Here is a 21,957-nt window from a genome sequence, read left to right on the forward strand (position 1 = left end):
TAAATTGTAAAAATGCTACTGAAAAAAGTGATCATAAATATTTTTCATCAATCCATACTAGCACAAAAACACCATCGCATATAAATATAGAGGTATACAATTTTATGCATCCATATTCACTTTAAAAGGCATCATATAGAACCAAGTGTAAGAATTTTTATAGATTCCTAAAATCTTAAGGGGTGGATTATTATTTTCCTTCTAAAAAATATTGGATTGGCGGGGTGCTATATTTTTGAACAAACGTAAAAGGCATCATATAGAACTAAGTGTTAGAATTTTTATAGATTCCTAAAATCTTACGGGGTGGATTATAATTTTCCTTCTAAGAAATATTGGATTGGCAGGGTGCTATATTTTTGAACAAACGTAGGGCGGGCAAACTAATATGATCTTAGAATTTTTTTAGATAAAAACTACCGCTATAATTCTGAAGCTTAGGTAGCTTAGGTATGGTGGCCGTTCGGGCTCATCCGTCCCTCGTCCGTCCATGAGCCCTATTCTAATCCATAATGTCTAGAGTAACAAAATGGAGTACATAAAGATCACAGAGGCAAAAAAAAAGAAAAGAGAATCTCTAAGACAAGCATCAATCACTACATGGAAGGCAATCACGAACCGCCAATCCTGGAAATTTCCATACAAGGCTGTCCTGCATGGAAACGATGAAAGATGATTCAAATGGAATAGCCAGATATGAATATAGGACATCGCCACCTAATTCCTTGCACACAAGCAGGGAAGAACAAATCAGATGGCATTTCACGGACAAGCAAAAAAAAATTCCAAACACTTTATTTAATAAGCTGCACAAAAATCCAATCCAATCCAACATTCGGGAAAACGATAAGACCGTTTACAAGTCCAGAAACAAACTAGTCATAAACCAGCACATTCCGAGAAGAAATTCTAGGTTTACAACAGATGACACAGGTTCTTTGTAGCTTCGGCAAATTTATGGGTAGGTTACCGAGAAATGAAGCCTAAACTCGCTTCAGCACCACAACCATAATAACCATGACCGCCAATCCAAGTAAGGATGCTCCCATGGCTTTCTCCCCAAATGGGGGTCTGGCATCAGCGTCACCAGAAACTTTTTCTTCGGTTGGACCACCAAATAGCGACTGGAAATAATCGGATAAGCTGCTCATCATGTCATTTACTTTTATCTTTAAGCCCTTCACAAAACCCATAAACCCATTTTCAGAATCCCCAGATTTCCCTGAATCATTGAATTCATAAGCAGGCTTTGGAGACTGATTATCTGTAAATTCAGAATCAGTAACAGACCCTTCCACGGCTGGATCCATTTTGGAAAAGGAGGCAGCTGCAAACAGAAAATAACTCGACATTATGAGGCCAAAGAAAACATTGGCAAATAAGAAAGGAACTGAAGGCAGAATAGTTCTTACTGCTCTTCTGGGACTCGAGGAATTCGGTGAGTGCTTCGTTTTGCAGCACAGCAGTCCACACATTGGGGTCACTTGCAATTGAAGCAACAACATTCTATGTACATAAGCAAAATTGATTATTATATCTCCAAAGTGCAGTTAATCAATCAAATCAAAGATTCAACAAAAGAGTACGAGACAAGTAGCAGAAATCTAGCTGGTAAAGCAGTCAGCAGTGCATTACATAACGAAAAACTGAAATAGCATGCTTATGGAAACAGCTTCAATTTTAGCAATTTGAAATATCCCAAATAAACGAATACTAAATTGAATTCTATTATAAACTAATATGGTGCCTGGAACCTCTCTTCTATATCCCACATTGTTGATCCTAATACTCTGAATGATATAGCTTCTATTAACTTACCTTTGTTTGCCACATGCTCTGATTATCCATCGTGGATGGGCTCCTCCAATGGTAATTTTTCGGTAGCAGCTGCGTATAACATTGTGAATCCCGATGTTGGTTCTCCTTTAAATTGGAACTGGATCTGGAAGCTAAAAGTTCCTTCGAAATTGAAGTTCTTCTTATGGACTGTGTTACACAATAGTCTTCCTACTAATGCTCTAAGAGCTCGAAGGGGCATGATTCCCATGGATTTTTGCCCAAGATGCGATGAGAATCCTGAGGATATTAATCATCTGTTTCGCACTTGTCCTAAAGCTAAAGAGTTTTGGATTTGTATCCGTAGTAATCATCGGTTAAGTGGGAGCTTGAACTTACCTGTCCTTGACTGGATTATCTTAAATTCTAAAATCAAAACTCCTTATGCCTTAGATATCAACATACCTTGGAACTTGGTTTTTATTGTTTCACTTTGGCAATTGTGGAAAGCTCGTAACAGGATGAGCTTTGACAATGTGGAAACAATTTCAACCGTGTGTCTAAGGAATGTCAATATCTACGCTAAGGAAATTTTTACTGCTTTCAAGGCCCCACAAACCAATGATACGCGGCATGGAGTTCTCATTTTTTGGGTTTTACCATCTCCAGGAAAGCTAAAGTTGAACACAGATGGCTGCTTCTATGAAACAACCAACACGGCTGGCTATGGAGGAGTTCTTAGAGACAGCTCTGGGAAGTGGGTTCTAGGCTTCTATGGGAAAGCAACTGGCACAAGCAGCTTGGAAGTAGAAATATGGGCCATTTACAGAGGACTCACTGTCATCTTTGAGAAAGGAATATCAAGTGTCATCTTAGAATCCGACTCAAGTGTGGCAGTAAACTTTTGCAATGCGGGGCCTCCGCCTGATCATCCGCAACGTCACATTATTGAAGAAGTGAGAAGACTTGCTGGGGGAACAAACTCGACTATAACCCACATCTACCGTCAAGCAAATCAAACTGCAGATTGTCTTGCTAGACTTGGTGCGCAACAAGAAGATGATTTGATTGTAACTAGCTCCATTCCTTTTGCAGCTAGGGAATTCGCCCTGGCGGATGCCATGGGTGTTGGCCATCTCAGGACTTAGGTCTACGGCTGTGTAGCCTTTTTGTCGTTCTATGATCTTTGTATGCCGTTTATCGGGCAAATGACGTTTATGTTCGTTTTTATTTAATGCAGGATTTTCCGTTTGACCAAAAAAAAGAAATATCCCAAATAATACAACGGGGAGTAAACAAGAAGGCTAAGCACATTGGCATGATGCCAAGATAAGCCAACTCCAAGATGCAAGCTACAAACTAAGCTGAGTCTTCTTAGAAACCTGAAACTTGTACTCCCAAATTCTATATTAGCTATCTAGATCACAAAGTTCCTCCCAAATTTCTTAAAATATATATTTGTTTGAAAAAGAAGGGGAAAAACTGGCATTCCAGGAATGATAGTGTTAACAATAACATTTATCCGGAAAGTAAAAGCCACAGGAAATAACAAACATGCCATACCATGCATCAGTAAGCAGTTACAGATGACATTCATAACATCAGTAATGAACTCCAACTGATCTTACTTCTACTGTAAGAATCTCAAAACTTGTCCCCATAAGAAGCAAGAAAAGCATCAAAAGAGAACCTGAGCTGCAGGGCTTTCATTGAGAAGCCTAAATGCTTTGAGAGCATTATTGGGCAGTGAACCTGCTGTTTTTTCGCTGGTAATACAGGCCTTAGTCTCCGAGTAATCTGGTTTTGACAGGAGCGAGAAGGGGTATTGATGACCAGGTACTAACAAATCCCCACATTCAGTAGAATGAGGTGAGGTCAGATACGCCCTGAAAATTAAGCAAGGCAGCAGAGGACAGAGAAATTCAACCAAACATCATCCAATGTCTAGGAAAAACCAGAGATAATGTCAATAAATAAAATCCATAAGAAGGCATTAATCATGCTTTCCAGACCACAACCACAAGGTTTATCATTTTTGTTCATTTTTCTCATTGGAAATGTTCACGATATCTATCCTTTGGAAATCAAGCAACTGCAGAGAAACATGTTCTGAAAATACAGATACTTTTTGTTCACTACAGATACCAGAATGAAAGACTAGGAGCACTCACAAAATACAACTCAAAACCTAGGAGCTCTATCCACCACCCAGAATCTATATCTGTCAGTACAATTGAGCCAACATTCTCACACAATTAGAAGAAACATTCCGATACAATCAGATTGATCGTCAGATTTTGAGTCAACTGCCATAAGCAGCCTCCAAGCCAGTCACTATAATTTATAAAACCACCCGGAGACAACATAAGCAGTCGTTATATTCTAGTGCCAAACCTATCAACTCCAAACCACCGTTAGTTGAAGAAAACTTTAGCTGTTCAGTGTAGTCTACCAAGCAATAATCATATATGACATACCATCTCAAACTCTGAAAACCCCACCCCTCGTTTTATCATCCATGGCCATAATTTATGAGGTTTGAAAGCACTAAACTTCAAGAGACAAGACAGCCCCATCATCAGATACATAAAAGCCTCAGTTAGGAAAAACACTGTTTTTACACACTCCAGGAAAACTAACTGCTGGCGTAGATCATTTCAACTTAATCAGTTCACAGCAATCCAACCGAGACATTGCTTTGGTTCAGGTCCAACAAGCCAAGCAAAAATTAGTTCTATTATGCTGGAGCTACCTAGATTCTTAAGTCAAACGAACTACTCCCTCTGTCCGATTTCCATGGGAGACCGTGTCAGTTTGACCTTAAAAAATAAACTAATTCCCGAACAATCTTTCAAATTTTTTCACCGCAATCAACATTTTTGAATGGTGCAAAAAGTTAGAAATTTTATTTTCAAAAGCACCTTTTTTTTAACACCTGAGATCCTTTGTACCGTAAAATTGAAGTACCCCGAGATGCTTTGGGTCGTGAGATTGTGTGTTTTTTTTTAAGTTTCTATAAATTTTTATGCAATCCAATGACCGGAAATACACCGGTACAGAGAATTCCGGTACAAAGGATTTGATTCCCTTTCCTTACTACTCCTATATAAAAATGAGGCAAACAAAACAAGACAGGGAGCTTGCAAAGATCTTCAGCAATACGTGCTTGTCACGAAAAGGTATTAAGGTAACGCATACACAAGCATACAATCAAATTGTACAGTAAAAGTATAAACTTTAAAGAAAATCAAGAAACTTCGAGAAGAAGAGTATTATACTTCTCGAGCGCGTCTTTCAGTTCTTCAGTGGCCTCTTTGGCCTCCTGAAGCGTCGGCGCGCCGCCAAACACGAGCCTCGGCATCGGCTCGCCGCAGGACTTCAAGTTATCCTCGGCGCCGCCGGCGAACTCCCAGTCGTCGAGCTCCCAACACGGCCTCTGCACCGTCGCTGCCGCGTCGATCGCGTTGTTCGTCTCAAGTGACGCCGTCAAGACGCCGCCCCCCGACTTCACCTCCTCGGAAGACGTAGACGAAGACGAGACGATCGCCGACGCCGGCCGCGCGCCTTCTCCGGCCCCGCGACGGGCGCCGCTCGCGACTCGGATTCCGGCGACCTTCGCCGCCGCTCGCATGGCTCCCCCGCCTCCCATGGTTCTTTGGCGATTGGATTGGGGCTTCGAAACCCTGGACTGGAATATCTGTATCTGTAGATAGCGTCGATCGATATATATGTTGCGTGGTATTTTTTAGAGAGAGAGGGAGAGGGAGAGGGAGAGAGAGAGAGAGACGCGTGGATGAATTTGAAGCGAAACTTAAAGGGTAAGGTTCTGTGTATGGATAAATTACACATTCGGTGGTCCCCATAGTAGGGGTATTTTTCCTTGTTCGGGCCCATGGTATCAGTTTTATCAATTTAGTCCCTTGTATCTTCGTTTATGATTCAATTTCGCCTCTACTAACTGCCATTCATTTTTCAAGCAGAAGTAGATACACATGAAAATTAAAGGGGTTTTTCTGGAACGCATGGAAAACAAAAGAAAATAAACTAAATAAATCTCTTCCATTGTTAAATTCAAGTTCCAAACACAACACATGGGTTTGTGTATCATGGGAAAAGAAAGAAAAAATATTAATTTTTCCTTATTTTCCTTAATTGAACATTAAAGAAAAGAGGAAAAAGTTAAAAATAGAACAACTGTAAATTTCTTGAATCCGTTACGCTTTCTCCTCTAATCTACTTTCTTTTCTTGTTTCTTTCTTAAACCAATATTGAAACTTATTAGCGCAGAGAAATATACTAAAGTAACGTTAAAAAATATGAATCTAAGGCATTTTTTTTAGGCGCTTCTTGTGGTAAAATGTCTAAAAGGATACCATTCATCATGCTAGATGCACTCATGTTTTGTCATTATAGAGGACAGATGGACGACATAATCGTAGAAAATAAATTGTGCAATGTTTGAATTAATGAATTTGAAAATCACATGGATCCAAGTAATATACTTCCAAAACTACGTGGACTGAGGGTGTAGTTTATCCAATGCATTATTGACCCCTCCAAAAAAAAAAAAAAAAAAGTGGATCATAACGTCATCATATCGGTGCATTAATGTTCCCAATCAGACAAGAGATCATAGATTTTGTGTCCGATAAAACCTTTTTCTGTTTGAACATTTAATTCAGATATGATATAAAAAAAACAAAAAACATTTAGTTCGGATCAAATTTAGGTTACGAAAAAGAGAATAAGGCTCCGTTCCAGAAAAAATAAACAGCTTATTTCACATTTTCAAACTCAAAAATAATATAAATAGAAAATATTTTTTTAATTTTTTTTGCATTGTATAAAAAATCTCGATGAGATCTTTCAAACAAGATCCATAATGTATATTTTTAGATTTCAATAAGCCCATAATTTTTTAGTATGAAATTGTCTTCTTAAAAATTAAAGATTTTTTTATCGTTCTAGAACGGGGCCTAAATTCTCCCCGATAGGTGGGAAATCCCAAGTTTCCGCCCCATCTATTTGTGGACCCCACCGTGAATGTAATGCCATAATTTGAACCGTTTATCTTGTAATAATACACATAGAGTAATGTATCCACTCAAAAAAATCGGCTCAAGTAGATAGGTATATTAAAATTTGAATTTTGTTTTGTAAGATGGACGGTCTTTTTTTTTTTTTTTTTAAAGTTCAACTGTCCAAGGGGCCTTTTATTTTACAAATCAATATTTCCTTTTTGATATACCTATCGATGTTTGATCAATCTGATTTTTTTGCGTAGGTATACTAGTTCGCTAATCCTACAGGATGAACGATTTCAATTATTGCAATGAACGCACCGCAGAATCCATAATAGGTGTTGGTTGTTCCTTTTGGTATTTGGATTTTGGAATTTGACTGGAGAGAGATAGAGATAAAGACAGAAATGAGAGCAATGATTGAGAAAATAGTGCACAGAAAAAGAATCCAAAATCCAAAATTCCAAACCGAACAAGCTCACCTATGGTTGTAAGAATTTATTTACAACGAAAAATATTGGGGCTTTCACCTGATTTTTAAGTTTCAGTTACCAAACGTGGGCCGTGGGCCTGCCAAAAATTGAAAACCCAATACTATTTACTAAACGGGCCGTAGTCCAAAGATCGAAAGATCAACACTCTGGTAGAGCACACCCACCACCAGTGTGAGTATTGTTGAAGCAAATTTTTGACAACTCGGTTGCCCGGGTTACCATACGCATGATGAAATTCTGAATCTAAGAATAGCAGAGAGAGAAAAAGATGAAACCCATTTCTTATTTCTATATGAATCGGTTACAAGACTCAGAGAAAGCACACCTATTTATATCACCTCAACTCAGCCTCCTATTGGTTTACAATAACCCCACATGGCTTGATGAGCTGGACACTATCTCTAGTTACATGAAAACCAAATACAACTGAAATGAAATGCAAATACAGATGAACCACATAACCAACCAACTAACTGACTTTAACTAGTTCTGTTCTCTTCACACCCCCTTGCAAACTCAGGGTTGGTGGAGAACCAATCATGAGTTTGGACTTCAAAGCAGCAAAACGAGACACAGGCAAGCCCTTAGTAAAAATGTCGGCAACCTGAGCATGGGAAGCAATAAAATGCAGCACTAATTTGTTAGCCAAAACCTGCTCACGAATGAAATGATAATCAATTTCAATGTGCTTGGTACGAGCATGAAAAATAGGATTTGAAGCTAATGCCATAGCTGAACGATTGTCACACCAAAGAACATGAGGAGGAGAAATAGGAATACGCAACTCTGTCAACAATTGTTGTATCCAAACTAAATCAGCTGCTGTTTGGGCCATTGCCCGATATTCTGCCTCCGTGGAGGATCGAGCAACAGTTGGTTGCTTTTTAGCACACCAAGAGACTGGTGTAGCACCAAGAAAAACAATAAAACCGGAAGTGGAACGTCTATCGATGGGGTCTCCAGCCCAATCGGCATCAGCATATGCAGTTAAAGAAAGAGGACCCACTGTGATATGAAGACCATGATGAAGTGTGCCCTTGATATATCTAAGAAGACGTTTAACAGCCATAAAATGACTCACCTTTGGCTGATGCATGTGCTAACACACAGTGTTGACAGCAAAAGCAATATCAGGCCTAGTCAAAGTTAGGTACTGTAAGGAACCAACAAGAGTCCGAAATAAAAGAACATTGTCAAAATGAGGATCAGAAGGATCATAGGGACCCTTGGTGGAGGTAGGAGAAGCACTTGGTTTACAATCTTCCATGCCAGCTTTTGTCAAAAGTTCTGAAGCATATTTGGCTTGAGAAAGAAACATGCCATTCTGAGAATAGGTCACCTCTATCCCAAGAAAATAATGCAATGAACCAAGATCCTTCATGACAAACTTAACACTGAGCATATCCACCAACTGAGAAAGAAAGGTGGAGTCACTCCCAGTCAAAATAATGTCATCCACATACACTAGAATAAGAGTAATAGACTTGTCTTTGTGAAGAGTGAACAAAGATGTATCTGCCTTGCTTGCTTGAAAACCAAGTTCTAACAGATAGGAGGAGAATACAGAAAACCAAGCCCTAGGTGCTTGTTTTAAACCATATAGAGCTTTGGTAAGTTTACACACATAGGTGGGATGGGTAGGATCTTTGTAACCCTGTGGCTGTCGCATGAAAACATCTTCTGTGATAGTCCCATGCAAAAAAGCATTAGACACATCCAGCTGTTTAAGAGGCCATTGATAATGAACTGCCAACCCAAGAATAATCCTTACAGTTGGTTGTTTCACCACAGGACTGAAAGTTTCTAAGAAATCCACCCCCTCTGTTTGCTGATTACCATTTGCGACTAATCTTGCTTTATATCTAGCAATGGATCCATCAGAGTGTCTCTTAACTTTATAGATCCATTGACACCCGATAACATTTCCATGAGTGGGAGGAGGAACCAAAACCCATGTTCCTTGTTTGACCAAAGCCTCATATTCTTCAGCCATTGCCTTTTGCCAAACTGAGTGATGTATGGCTTCATGAAAATGTTTAGGCTCTGAAATGGAAGGAGAAACAGGAGTAAAAAGAGAAATGGGATGTTTTGGTTTAAAAATCCCGGCTTTGGATCTAGTCTGCATAGCATGAGAAGGAGGAACTTGAGTAACAGGTGAAGAGGAAGAATGTGTAGACTGGACAGAATCAGAAACTGAATGAGAGGTATTTAGATCTAGAAGGCTGAGATCATGAGAAGATGGACAAGAAGGCACTGAGGAAGATGATGAATTAGCGGAAAGAGATGGAAGAGAAACTTGCACAACAATATCATCAAACACAGTAAGAGGAATAGAAAAGGAAGAAGAACAAGAAGAGGATTGGGAAGAAGTAGAAACAAGACTGCTATATGGAAAACTATTCTCTTCAAATTTCACATGACGAGAAACATACACTTTGTCACCAACTGGGTCATAACACCTATAGCCCTTAGAATTAGAACAATAGCCCAAGAAAACACAACACAAAGACTTTGGAACTAGCTTATGAGAGATGTATGGTTTCAACCAAGGAAAACAAGCACACCCAAAGGGTTTGAGAACAAAGTAATCTGGTTTGGTGTGAAACAAGAAAGTATAAGGAATCTGAAATTGTAAGGAGGAATGAGGTAAACGATTGGCTAAATGTACAGCTGTAGTTAAAGATTCAAGCCAAAACTGAACAGGCATAGCAGCATGAGTTAGTTGAGTAAGAGTTGTGTCGATCAAGTGTCTATGCTTCCTCTCCACAACTCCATTTTGTTCCGGAGTATGTGGATAAGAAGTCTGATGAAAAATTCCAGCCAAAAGAAAAAGATGAGTCAAATAATTGTTGATAAATTCTCCCCCATTGTCTGATCTAACAGTTTTAACTGTGGTTTTGAACTGATTTTCAACATAAGCTTTGAAATGAGTAAGTGTAAACTTGACATCAGATTTGTAATGCAAAGGAAAAAGCCAAGAATAACGACTATAGTCATCAATTATAAGCAGATAATATCGAAAACCCTGGACAGAAGGTACAGGGGCTGGACCCCACACATCCATATGCATCAAATCAAAGGGTGCAACAGAAACAGAGTCTGAAACAGGAAATGAGAGTTTGTGACTCTTAACAGCATTACAACTGAAGCAATGAACATCATATGGTCTAGATACAGGAAGATTATGCTGCTTTATTAAAGACTAAAACAAAGACAAACTAGGGTGTCCTAACTTTTGATGCCAAAGAGCAGCAGAGGAAGATGAACAAACAAAAGCATGATGACCTGGAGAAGATGATCCAACACTAGAGGAGGTCTTGATGGGGTACAAACCCTGCACACAAGGCCCCTTGTGAAGAATTTTGAGAGTTGACTTGTCCTGAATGAGGTAACCATCACAATCAAAAACAATGGAACAATGATTATCCTTTGCAAACTGATGTACTGAAAGCAAATTATGAGTAACAGACGGTGTATGAAAAATGTGATTGAGATGAAATTGTGTTGATGGGGTAGGAAGAAGACCTTTACCAGAGTGAGCTATGGGAAGAGAACTTCCATTGCCAACTAGAACTCCATTCTCAGTATGACAAGGCTGTGACTGTGTGAGATTGGCTAGATCATGAGTGACATGTGTTGAGGCTCCACTGTCAAAGTACCAATTGGATGAAGTCTGAGGTGTTGTCTGAGATGTTGAAAAACTAGCACCATGTCCACTGTGACCAAACTGAGAAGGATATCCTGTATAACCAGTTGATGAAGTAAAACCAGCAAATCCCTGTGATGAAGGAAAACCAGTTTGAACTGCAGAATGATCACTATTATTAAAGGTCAACAGATTAGCTTGGGATGGAGAAGATGAACCAAAAGAACCAGTTGAGCGTCCAGAAAAATCCCTAGGAACCATCATGTTATGCTGAGGCAGTGGGACAAAAGAAGAAAACTGATTATTACCACCATTCCACTGATTGACTCCATTTCCATACCAAGACTGATTGAATGATCTTCTAGGTCCAGAGAACATAAACTGTGGGGGTTGATACTGCAGATTTTGCCTATGATGACAGTAGAAAGCAGTGTGGTTTGTTTTTCCACAAATTTGACATTCTGCTCTTGTATTGTAACCACCAAAACCTGATCCTCTTCCACCTCGACCTCTATTGTAGCCACCATTATTACCACCACTAAAGGAGATATGTCGATTTGATTGTGGAAAAACCTGTTGAGGAAAGTATGGTCCAGAGGCATTGGAAGTTTGATACATTGGAAAACCTGATGAACCAGATGGTCCAGACTGTAACAGTTGTGATCCAGAACCACTGGCCTCATGATCATGCGAAGAGGTTTTTGGTGTGGTGAAAAACACTTTTGACGAACTAAGTCCTACTTCTCCTTCATCTTTTTGAATTTGTGCTTCTTCATTGCGTAAAATAGCAGCTAATTCATCAAACAATATATCTCCTTTGATTTGTATTGAAGGCACTTTTGATACCTCTAAAAACTGATGGTAAACCTTTAATAGCACAAAACACCAGATCATTTTCCTCAACATGATATCCAACAGCTTCAAGCCTCTGTGCACAATTTCTAATCTCATCTAAGTAAGAGTCCATGGTTCCAGTCTTAGTCACACTATACAAACGACTGCGTAACTCATGAATATGTGATTTAGAGAGAGTATTGAATCGATGTTCCAAAGTCTGCCAAACTTGTGAGACATGCTCAAGCCCCAAAACATGTGGTAAAGTTGAAGCAGAAAGACTCGCAGTTAAACAAGACAAAAGCTGATTATCAACTAAAGTCCAGAGAACAAATTCTGGATTCGAAACCCTAGCATTTGAAGAATCAAGTATCGTAGGTGCCGGTGGTGAAATTGAACCATCAAGATAACCTATATATCCATTAGCACGTAAAGCGTTCACCACTTGAGTTCGCCAAAGTAGGTAATTACCTGATTCAAGCTTAATATTGACCAAGGAATGAAAATTAGCAACCAGAAAAGCAAGAGCTGGGGGAACAGTTGCAGAAGAAGTCGCAGAAGACGTAGAAGTAGAAGACTGAGATTGAGATGTAGCCATGACTTTTCTCGAGATCTTGACGGAAGTATGAACGGAGAAAATGCAGAACAAAGTGAAGTAGATCTGGACTCACGTCAGCGGCTTTGATACGCATGATGAAATTCTGAATCTAAGAATAGCAGAGAGAGAAAAAGATGAAACCCATTTCTTATTTCTATATGAATCGGTTACAAGACTCAGAGAAAGCACACCTATTTATATCACCTCAACTCAGCCTCCTATTGGTTTACAATAACCCCACATGGCTTGATGAGCTGGACACTATCTCTAGTTACATAAAAACCAAATACAACTGAAATGAAATGCAAATACAGATGAACCACATAACCAACCAACTAACTGACTTTAACTAGTTCTGTTCTCTTCACAACGCACACCTCGATTATAAGACTCAATATATTGTTGACGCAAATTTACAGAGAATCATATGATCCATCTCTTTTTTTCATCGGATATAATCCTCCTGTTGAATAAATAAAATCCTAGACAAGTTTTTTTTTTTTAATCTCTCTTATAGTGCCAGATAATGTTAGGATGATTTTCTTCAACTCATCGGTAAACTAGAATTTCGAAATACACATGCTTTAATCTGTTATCCGTTTCACACTCGCGGTGCTACGTATTGTTACCCTGACATTTTCACGTACGCCATGTGTCAAAGGATAAAGAAAAGGACTATACTCCAGAATGAAGACAATGCCGCTAACCCGAAACCTGTTCAAGCTTGGAACCCGTACCTTTAGATGCTCTGATGAGTAAAGCTGTATTTTGGAGAATTGCAATGTAATCGTATCAACTTTTAAGAACTCTGAAATTTCAATTCGGTTGTTATTAGACCGTGCTCCCGCTATTTGTGTTTAATTTATCTTTTAAACAAGAGAATTGTCTTAAATGACTGGAAATCGTTTGAAAAAAAAATTTACTTTAAATATAACGTATTCGAAAATCGGTGTGTTACAACAATGACAATTGACAAACCACAGCCCATAAAAGAAGCCACAAAATTGACAAGCCACAGCCCATAAAAGAAGCCACAAATTTGAGGGTTAAAATCACAAACAGTGACCCCATATTAGTTAAGTGCCATTCTCATTTTCTAAAAGCCGACCCATTACATTAACAGGTTAAGAGCCCGTTTCAGAATACCTTTTTAAAAAATAAGTATTTATGTTACATTTTCAAACTCAAAAATAATGTAAACGAAAAATAAATTTTTAATTTTTTTTTGCATCGTATTAAAGATCTCATTGAGATCTCTTAAACAAGATCCATATTGCATATTTTTATATTTTAATAAGCCTATTATTTTTGAGCTTGAAATTGTCTTCTTAAAAAATAAGTACTTATTTGACTTTCTGGAACGGTGCCTAAATAAGCTTTAAAACGACACCTTTTTAAATGGGAAGCCTTCATTGTCAAACCAGTCCTAAACAACTTGTAATTCATGAAAAAAATATATAGAGTAAATAATGATGCAGAATAGTAAACCGGCCATGAGGATTTCTTTCATAAATTAAGCGTTTGTCGGCTAACAAACATCAATTTTGCTAGCCCCAAAGGATTGGCCGAGTGGTTTTGGCTTGGAACTTAGGTGTTTATTTTATTTTATTATTCTAAGGTTTCAAGTTCGATTATCCATGCTAACAATTTTTAGGGTCACCTCACCTTGTAAGCGTATGAAAACGGCTATGGGAGGGACCGTAGGGATTAGTCCGAGGTGCGCGCGAACTAGACCGAAACACCCTGCTTTAATAAAATAAAATAAAATAACATCAATTTTGCCCTAAAATTGCCACCCTCTAAAAAGGATTTCCTATATGCTACAAAGATATTCGATTTTGACATCCACAATTGAGAGTTTGTAGCTAATTGGTCTTGTTCGTTTTGATGTTTTACTTTGTTTTAATTTTGTTTTTCAATCATTACCATATATCTTTCTCCAATCATTATCATATTTCTCTAATTTTGTTTTTCAATCATTACCATATATCTTTCTCTATCTTTTTCCACTCATTACTCCTCTCTCCAATCATTATCTTATTTTTTTGGGAAATTTATAAAAATGGTCCCTCTAGTTTGCATGAGTTCTCATTTTCGTCCCTCTACTATTAATTGTATCAATTTTAACCCTATAGTTTTCATTCCATCTCAATTTCGTCCTTCTCCCTAACGCCATCCATGAAACAAACGGAATTGAAGGGCAAAATTGTCATTTTCTCTCACAGAGGGACCAAATTGAAATTTTATGCAAATCAGAGGGATTATTTTTAAAATTTTACATTTTACTTTCGTTTTTTGCAAATAAAATAAAAAAGACCATAAGTAATGTATTTGACAACTGAATTATTTTTTATTGGGTAATCAAACTATATTGGAAAATTTATATTTCATTACACATTACAAAAATATTAGAAAATGTACAAATCAATCCCTTAGCTAATGTCTTTGTATCATGTTCTTATAATCTTCTTATTTTTTCACCCAATAAAAAAAATGTTTAAAATCCGTGTTTATTTGTTATATGAGTGATCTTATGAGTAAGTCCCAAAATAAATACACTTATACCCATATTTTAATGTATTTGATCTCTTAATATTTAATAGTGTTTCATTGCTTAATTAAACACAATTACAAGATTTCTAAATACTATTGAACAACTTTTTCTTTTTAATCATGTGACAAAAAAAATAACGATAGTGAAAATTCAATTGAAAAAAAAAATACAAGACCAAGACAATTAACATAAGGGTCGTTTTTCGAATTTTCTCATATTTTTTGTGATGTATATAATAAAAACTTTACAAAATTTCAACGTATATTTTATTATTCAATATAAAGTGAGATGAGAAATATATTATATATGATGTATTTTAAATTTATTTACAAAAACAAAAGTAAAAAACAAAATTATAGAAATAGTCCCTCTAGTTTGCATAAAATCTCAATTTAGTCCCTCTGTGAGGAGAAATGACAATTTTGTCCTCCAATTCCGTTTGTTTCATTAACGCCGTAAGCGAGAGGGACGAAATTGAGACAGAATGCAAATTATAGGACTAAAAGTAACACAATTGATACTAGAGGGACGAAAATGAAAATTCATGCAAACTAGAGGGACCATTTATAAAAATTTCCCTATTTTTTTTTTCACCAACTGCCAAAACTAAAATACACAAAGTTACCAAACGAACAAGGCCTAAGGGACTTTTTCGGATTGTTTGCAATTGGCTATGTCAACTAGGCCGTTTTGTCGTGTCTCGATGGCTCACCGTGTGTTTATCTCGAGTGGTCCGTGACCATTAGTTTCGATATTCGTTCTTCGTTTACTTGGCTCTTGCCCGATGTCATGGACTAGGGGAGAAACCATCGAAGATGAAATATCAAGGGATTGCATATTCGTTCTTCGTTTACTTGGCCCTCACCGGTGATGTCGTGCGCTAGGACTTGGGGAGAAACCATTGAAGATGAAATACTAAGGGATTGCATATTTTGAATCTTATCACAATGTTAGTTCAGATGAATTTTACAAGTTTTCTTGAAATACGTTGGCCTTGTTGAATAAGCGATCGAAGCGCTATTTCCAATAGAGTTCCCATTAGTAGCCGCATAATTTGGTATACTTCCTCTCACAATAAATATACATAGTTTTCATCTAAAATACATATTCTATTCAATCGCGTGACTTTAAGCAATTTATTTTCTGGAACGGAACAGTCCATTGAGAGTTCACAAAAAATTACTCTTATAATGTCAACTCAAATGATGAACCAAATGAATGAGAGGTTACTGAGTGTTATCGGAGCAATAGTACTTCGCACCAATCACAACTTATCACATATTATGCTGTATCGAAATATTTACCAATACAAAAGGGCATGAATCCCACCATATTTATCAATCACAACGCGTGTGGAACATCACATGTCCTGGCTATCGAGCATAGAATGAAACAATTTCTCCAAATGATGAAAGAGTAGATTCCAATTGCACTCAAGTCTTGTGCTTCCTGTTGAGTTGGGTCAAGCATGCACCACCCAGTTCCTGTTAAAGAGGCACCAGCAGAAGAAGACATATAAATCCATTGGAAGAGGGACAAATTTTCACTAGTGCATGTCCATCAATCACCCCAACAGCAAGAGCCACGTGTGGACACAATCATGAAAGTGGCCCATGGATGCCATGTGATATACTACTGCTGTTGATTTCAACTCCAAATCATATGCCCTCATTTGGCCTGGATTTGACGTGAAATTAATCCAAATAATCATCAATAATCATTTTGTTGAAGAAAGTACAAGTAATAGCACTCCTGAAGGCCTCGTTCCTCTTTGTCAAACAAAAAAAAAAGGCCTCGTTCCTGAACTTTCTTTAAGCACTTTTTTTTAAGAAGGTAATTTCGAGTTCAAAAATAAATGTGTTTACGCGAATAATTTTCTAGCAATATGGATTTTGTTTGCTAAATTTCATTGAGATTTTTTGAACAGTACAAAAAAAATCAAAAAATTATTTTTCATTTACATTATTTTTTAGTTTGAAAATATGAAATAAGTACTTATTTTTTAAGAAAGTGTTGTAAAAAATTAACTCAATCGAATATGCGTACTTGATCAAATCTTCTATCTTTTCATTCAGAAATTAGAGATAAGTTCTGAATGAAAAGACCCTAGTTTTTGAATGAAAAAAATTAGAAAATTAGATCAGGACTTTATGCATATTCAATTGAGCTAATTTTTTTTATTGATTGGATCATTTGCATGAAACTCATAGTGAACCTCACGCGGCATATGTACATTGTATGTATAATGTATCCACTTGGTCAGTACTTAGTGGCGGAGCCACCCTAGGTCCACCAGGCCACAGGCCCCCACTACTAACTTTTTTTTAATTTTTTTTTTCAATTGGTAGGTAGTTTAAGTTTTACATTAATCAAATAATATTTCTTTTATACAATTGAGCCAACTTGCCAACACAATTATGTGCATATTAAGAAATTTTGTCAATAACTGAAAATATGGTGAACATTATGTATTTTATATAGAATCCATACTAGGTCCCATTTCTATAGTCAAAGTTATTTTTTAACATTTTAACCTTTTAATCGTTATTAAAAATATACTATCTCAATTAGACATTCCTTAGTTCTTAATCAAACTATAAAATTTTTTGTCGCAAGCCCATATCATTCGATAAAATACGTATAAAAAATGAGAATAGACTGTTGTACATTTTTCTTATGGAATGTTTATACAAGATTGTAAGAAACTCTATTATATGTTAGATTTGTGTGGAGAGTTCTAAAATATTCTAGAGGTGTGAGAAATGAAATATTTTTTTTAAGAGGATTCTAAAAGGAGAGTGTGGGTTGTTAGATGAAAATAATCTTAGCCATTCACTAAGGAGGTGAATGACTATAAAAGGAAAAAATGTGTGCATTTGTATAAACTATTGTACAAGAATTCGCCCACCTAATATTAATTGGGAAAATTTGCACTTAATGTGAATTTCTGAAAACATACGAAAGTTGATAAGCGATCTCGTCGTTTTAAAAAAAAAAGGCTTACAATTCATTCGTCCATCCTTGCTGTCACCGGAATTTTTTCTTTATAGTGACCCCATTGATGCATAGTCCTGGTTACGCCACTCTCGGTACTCTTAACATTTCTGTTATTGTATATACTCTATTTTTTAAGTTCTGATATTCATTTCTCTTATGATTATCATTCGTTTAGAATTACACGGATGTCTTATAATTAAATTATTTGCGGTGATAAAGAAAATATCAAGGTTATTAAAACTAACAATTCAAATGTAAAGTAAAAACAGTGATGTGCACCAAATGTATGGATATATCATGTGGTGTACCTATTTTACAAAAAAAAAAAAAAGAAGAAGCCATGGGTACAACATATCGAATTATGTAAGATTCACTTGACAAATAGATCTACACAAATGATTGGAGTTGTTTAATTTATTTAAATATATATTTTTATGAGTTCATTTACAAAATTAGTTCATTTGAATACTAAAAAAAGTTTAATCCATTTTCGTCCTTTAATTCGCAGAATAGAATGACGTGGTAGATTGCAGTACAACTCACGTGGAAGAGGGTTCCACAGGGACCAATAATGTGATAAAATCCAAGAAAGCATTTGCCTATACGGCAGCAGAAATTTCGCCCGTGATGTGTGGCACTTTCCATTTGGAATCTACAGAAAAGAGAACAAGAAAAAGAAAATGCAACTTTCCTGTGAATAAGGAAATAAAATCAAAGAGATTTTATCTTTACCCAACCAAAAGATCAAAGAGATTACAAAAAAAAAAATCCGGCTTATCTGCCGTTCCGAATTTAGATGGCAAGAAGCAGTCGCATCTTATCATTTGTTTAGATTTGTGAAAGATTCTCGTCAACAATATCCATTTTCATCGGTAAAAATATGTTGATAACTCAAAGCTTGTATGAGTTAACAACACTTTTGATGGCCATAATTTCAAGAATGGTTCTCTACCCATCAAACTCGGACCGGAAGTTGGATTCTCCCAATAAAAAGATAGTACTAGAAAGATGAGGAAGCTAAATATAGATCCAATGCTTGAGTTGCAGATTGTTATCATCTAATATCAAGATCGGCAAAAATTTATCATGTCGTTAGCTTCTAGAATCTTGTAAGTTGATCCCATCAGCCAATTATTGAAAAAAAAAATAAAAAAATCTCAATGTTGATCAGAGCAAGAAATATGATTAGGTTAGAACATTACCACTTCTTATGTGTGATTAGGACTTAGATTCCAACATCTTTACAACTCTACCAACACCTAATAACACTTAATTAATACTAGTAAGAAACAAAACAACACCTAATTACCTAGTAGTATTTATTAGTAAAAAGACAAAAAAGTTTTAAAAAAAAAAAAAAAAGATGAAGATTAATTGGCATCTTCTTCTTGTTCTTCTTCTATCTTTGAGCTCCGAAACCTTTCCCCTTCCCACCTCTCTTCATCAATACACCTGCATAATTATCAAATAATTAGACTATACATTTAACTTACTTAGACAGAAGAAAAGAATGATTCGGTCTCTTTATAACTTTCTTTTCCCTTACTAATAAACTATGCTTTAGAAAAAGGTAGGGGAAATTTAACAAATTTCCATTCTCTTATTATTCGGTTTTGGAGAGAAGAAAGGAGAAAAGAGGAGATAGCAAAATAGAATATTATATACGGGTTAAAATTTTCAATCTAGGTTTCACACCGATTTCCTTCCTTAATTATTCTCGAATCTCATCGGCCTCTTTCCACGAGTTCCAAACAGAGCATAAATTTCACTTTTTAGACATGAACAGAAATTATGTAGTTCCATAAAAAGATTAACGAGTATAGAAATTTTATATCAGATCAATGGATGGAGAGAGACTACTTAGAAACAGAGTATCCATTTTTAATTTTTCTCAACTTCTCTGCAAATGCTCAGTGGAGAGAGAGAGAGAGAGAGAGAGAGAGAGAGAGAGAGAGAGCCATGAACCATGTATGACCAAACAAAATCAGCAATTCAAAATACAAAAAAAGTAATAAAAAAAAAATCAAAATCATACCCACAAAAAGAAAACGAAAACCCAGATCAAACAAGCTGAATCCAACCCAAATAAACCCACAGGAATCAAAATTGAAAAACTCCAAAAAAAAATAAAATTACAACTTTCTGTCAATGGGAACTAAAACAATCCGACCTTGAACGCCGATAACCCCAATAATTACCTTGATCGGGTTTGCAGTCAGGCGGATCTTCAAAAAGCGACAAAGAAAGCTGCTTCTGAGCAAGCCCAATATCAAAAAGTATAAGCCCAGATTTCGGATCATTGACTGAGATATCCTTAACAGGCAGCCAAAGAAAAAGCTCTTCTTGAGACAGCCCTTCAACTGCAGAGAGACTCCGGTAAGTCAGATTAGCCCTGATGACGCTTTCGTAAAACGCCATGGTGTCGAATTTCGTCAAACAGGGCCCGTCGAGCTGTACCTCGAGGAGCCCTGTTTGGGAGAGAGAGAAAGATTTGACGGCTTTCGGGAAGAGGCCGGCCGGGAGGCCGCTGGATCGGAGCAGGTCGTGGATGGTGGCCGGGGAGGAGGGAGAGAGGGGGAGGAGAGAGAGGATGAGGAGGACGAAGAGGAGTGGGAAATGGGTTTGAATGAGAGCCATGAATGAAAGATTTTTTTAGAGAGAGAGGCAAAGGGTTTGGGGGGTTTTAGGAGATGAGTTTTTTTGGGGAAATATGGAGGGAGTTTGGAAAGTGGAAAGACTGTTTAAAAAGGTTTTTAATTAATTTTTTTAAAAGAGGTATGTGTTTAAAAAGGGTTTCGCGAAATGGGTTTTTACTTAAATAGCCTTGGTCGAGTCACCCAATTTTACTGTATTTTGTTAATGGTCAAATGTGGCATAAACTGGGTAAAGAATAATACTTAGTATTTAATTTGAAGGGAGAGGATTTTGGGGATTCCTTTCACACGTCATAGTTCTTTGTATTAATAACTCTTTAGTTTTATTCTTTATGTAGGGGTCAATAAAGGGTATGTTTGTCGCTAAATCTAGACGAAAAATAAATAAATAATGCAAAAAATAAATAAGCAAATAAAAACGATAAGTGAATAAGCTAAGGTTACTAAACGGGTCGCAAGTTTTGTTTTCTTACCCATCAAGTTATGAATTTTGATTTGTCGTTAGCATTTAGTAAAGGAATGAGAAATAATTTTTAACACGTCGTTGCCACAATGATTGTCACGTCAGCGTGTATATACACTATATTGCATTCCAGACCAACTGTTCGCAGGGAGAGTCATAAGGTTGTCACGTCATCAAACCTTATTTAAGTAAAATAATTAATGTCACAAAATGTTTTGAAGATTAGTATCCTAGTTGGCTAACCTGTCCAACTACGTTTCTCATTTTAAACCATTTAAACCTTTTTAAGATGCATCTGATTTGCCACAAATCCCATCATTGTAGGGATTAATTACACATGTCAAAAAGAGACAGGTCTCCCTCCCTCCTGTTATTATCTGTTCCCAATTCCAGCAAAATTTTCACAAGCAAAAAACGAAAAAGCCTATGCCAATCCATCTCTTTTACAGCTCCTCATTATCTAATAGTGTTTTGGACGGTCCGAATTTTTAAAAACTATTTCAGAAAAAAGTCTCTTGAATAGTTTGTTTAAAATCCGGATCATTGATTGCCGAGACAGACAGTGAAATTGAGAAAGCGGTAAAATTGTGCGGCGGGCGTAGCTTTGCTGAGCAAAAAATTGGATGATAGACTTCGTTTTTTATCGGTAACTCTTAATTAGCCATCACAGTAAACTTTCTTCTTTTTTTTCCTTTTTTTTTTGGGGGTTAAAATACAAATATGCCATCAGAGTAATCTATCTCTTTCATTGGGTTACCTAATAACTAGACCCATGTGAAAACTTCATACCTCGTCTTTTAATTCTTTTAATTAGTACAAAAGATAGTAAAAATTACTCAAGAAAGTAATTACAGTACTAATTTTTGGTGCACATAGGTCAACAACAGTAATAAATTTGGATGTTTGGAAGTAGTAGTAAT

At 36.7% G+C, this 21,957-nt stretch overlaps 2 protein-coding genes across 2 annotated transcripts; both read right to left on the minus strand.

The window, feature by feature from the left end:
• Nucleotides 1-774: 774 nt before the first annotated feature.
• On the minus strand, nucleotides 775-5,538 carry LOC131321597 (uncharacterized). The gene is made up of 4 exons (XM_058352479.1): nucleotides 5,055-5,538; nucleotides 3,467-3,662; nucleotides 1,413-1,506; nucleotides 775-1,327 (listed from the first exon to the last, which is right to left on the minus strand). Exons 1-4 carry the CDS (start codon nucleotides 5,423-5,425, stop codon nucleotides 984-986), a joined length of 1,005 nt encoding a protein of 334 aa, XP_058208462.1. The 5' UTR covers nucleotides 5,426-5,538; the 3' UTR covers nucleotides 775-983.
• Nucleotides 5,539-19,105: 13,567 nt separating this feature from the next.
• Nucleotides 19,106-20,674, minus strand: LOC131321600 (uncharacterized). Its single transcript, XM_058352486.1, has 2 exons — nucleotides 20,119-20,674; nucleotides 19,106-19,372 (listed from the first exon to the last, which is right to left on the minus strand). The coding sequence occupies exons 1-2, from the start codon at nucleotides 20,555-20,557 to the stop codon at nucleotides 19,320-19,322; spliced, it is 492 nt and encodes a 163-aa protein (XP_058208469.1). The 5' UTR covers nucleotides 20,558-20,674; the 3' UTR covers nucleotides 19,106-19,319.
• Nucleotides 20,675-21,957: the final 1,283 nt, after the last annotated feature.

The sequence above is a fragment of the Rhododendron vialii genome, chromosome 4a (genome assembly GCF_030253575.1).
Source record: "Rhododendron vialii isolate Sample 1 chromosome 4a, ASM3025357v1".
Classification (NCBI taxonomy): Eukaryota; Viridiplantae; Streptophyta; class Magnoliopsida; order Ericales; family Ericaceae; genus Rhododendron; species Rhododendron vialii.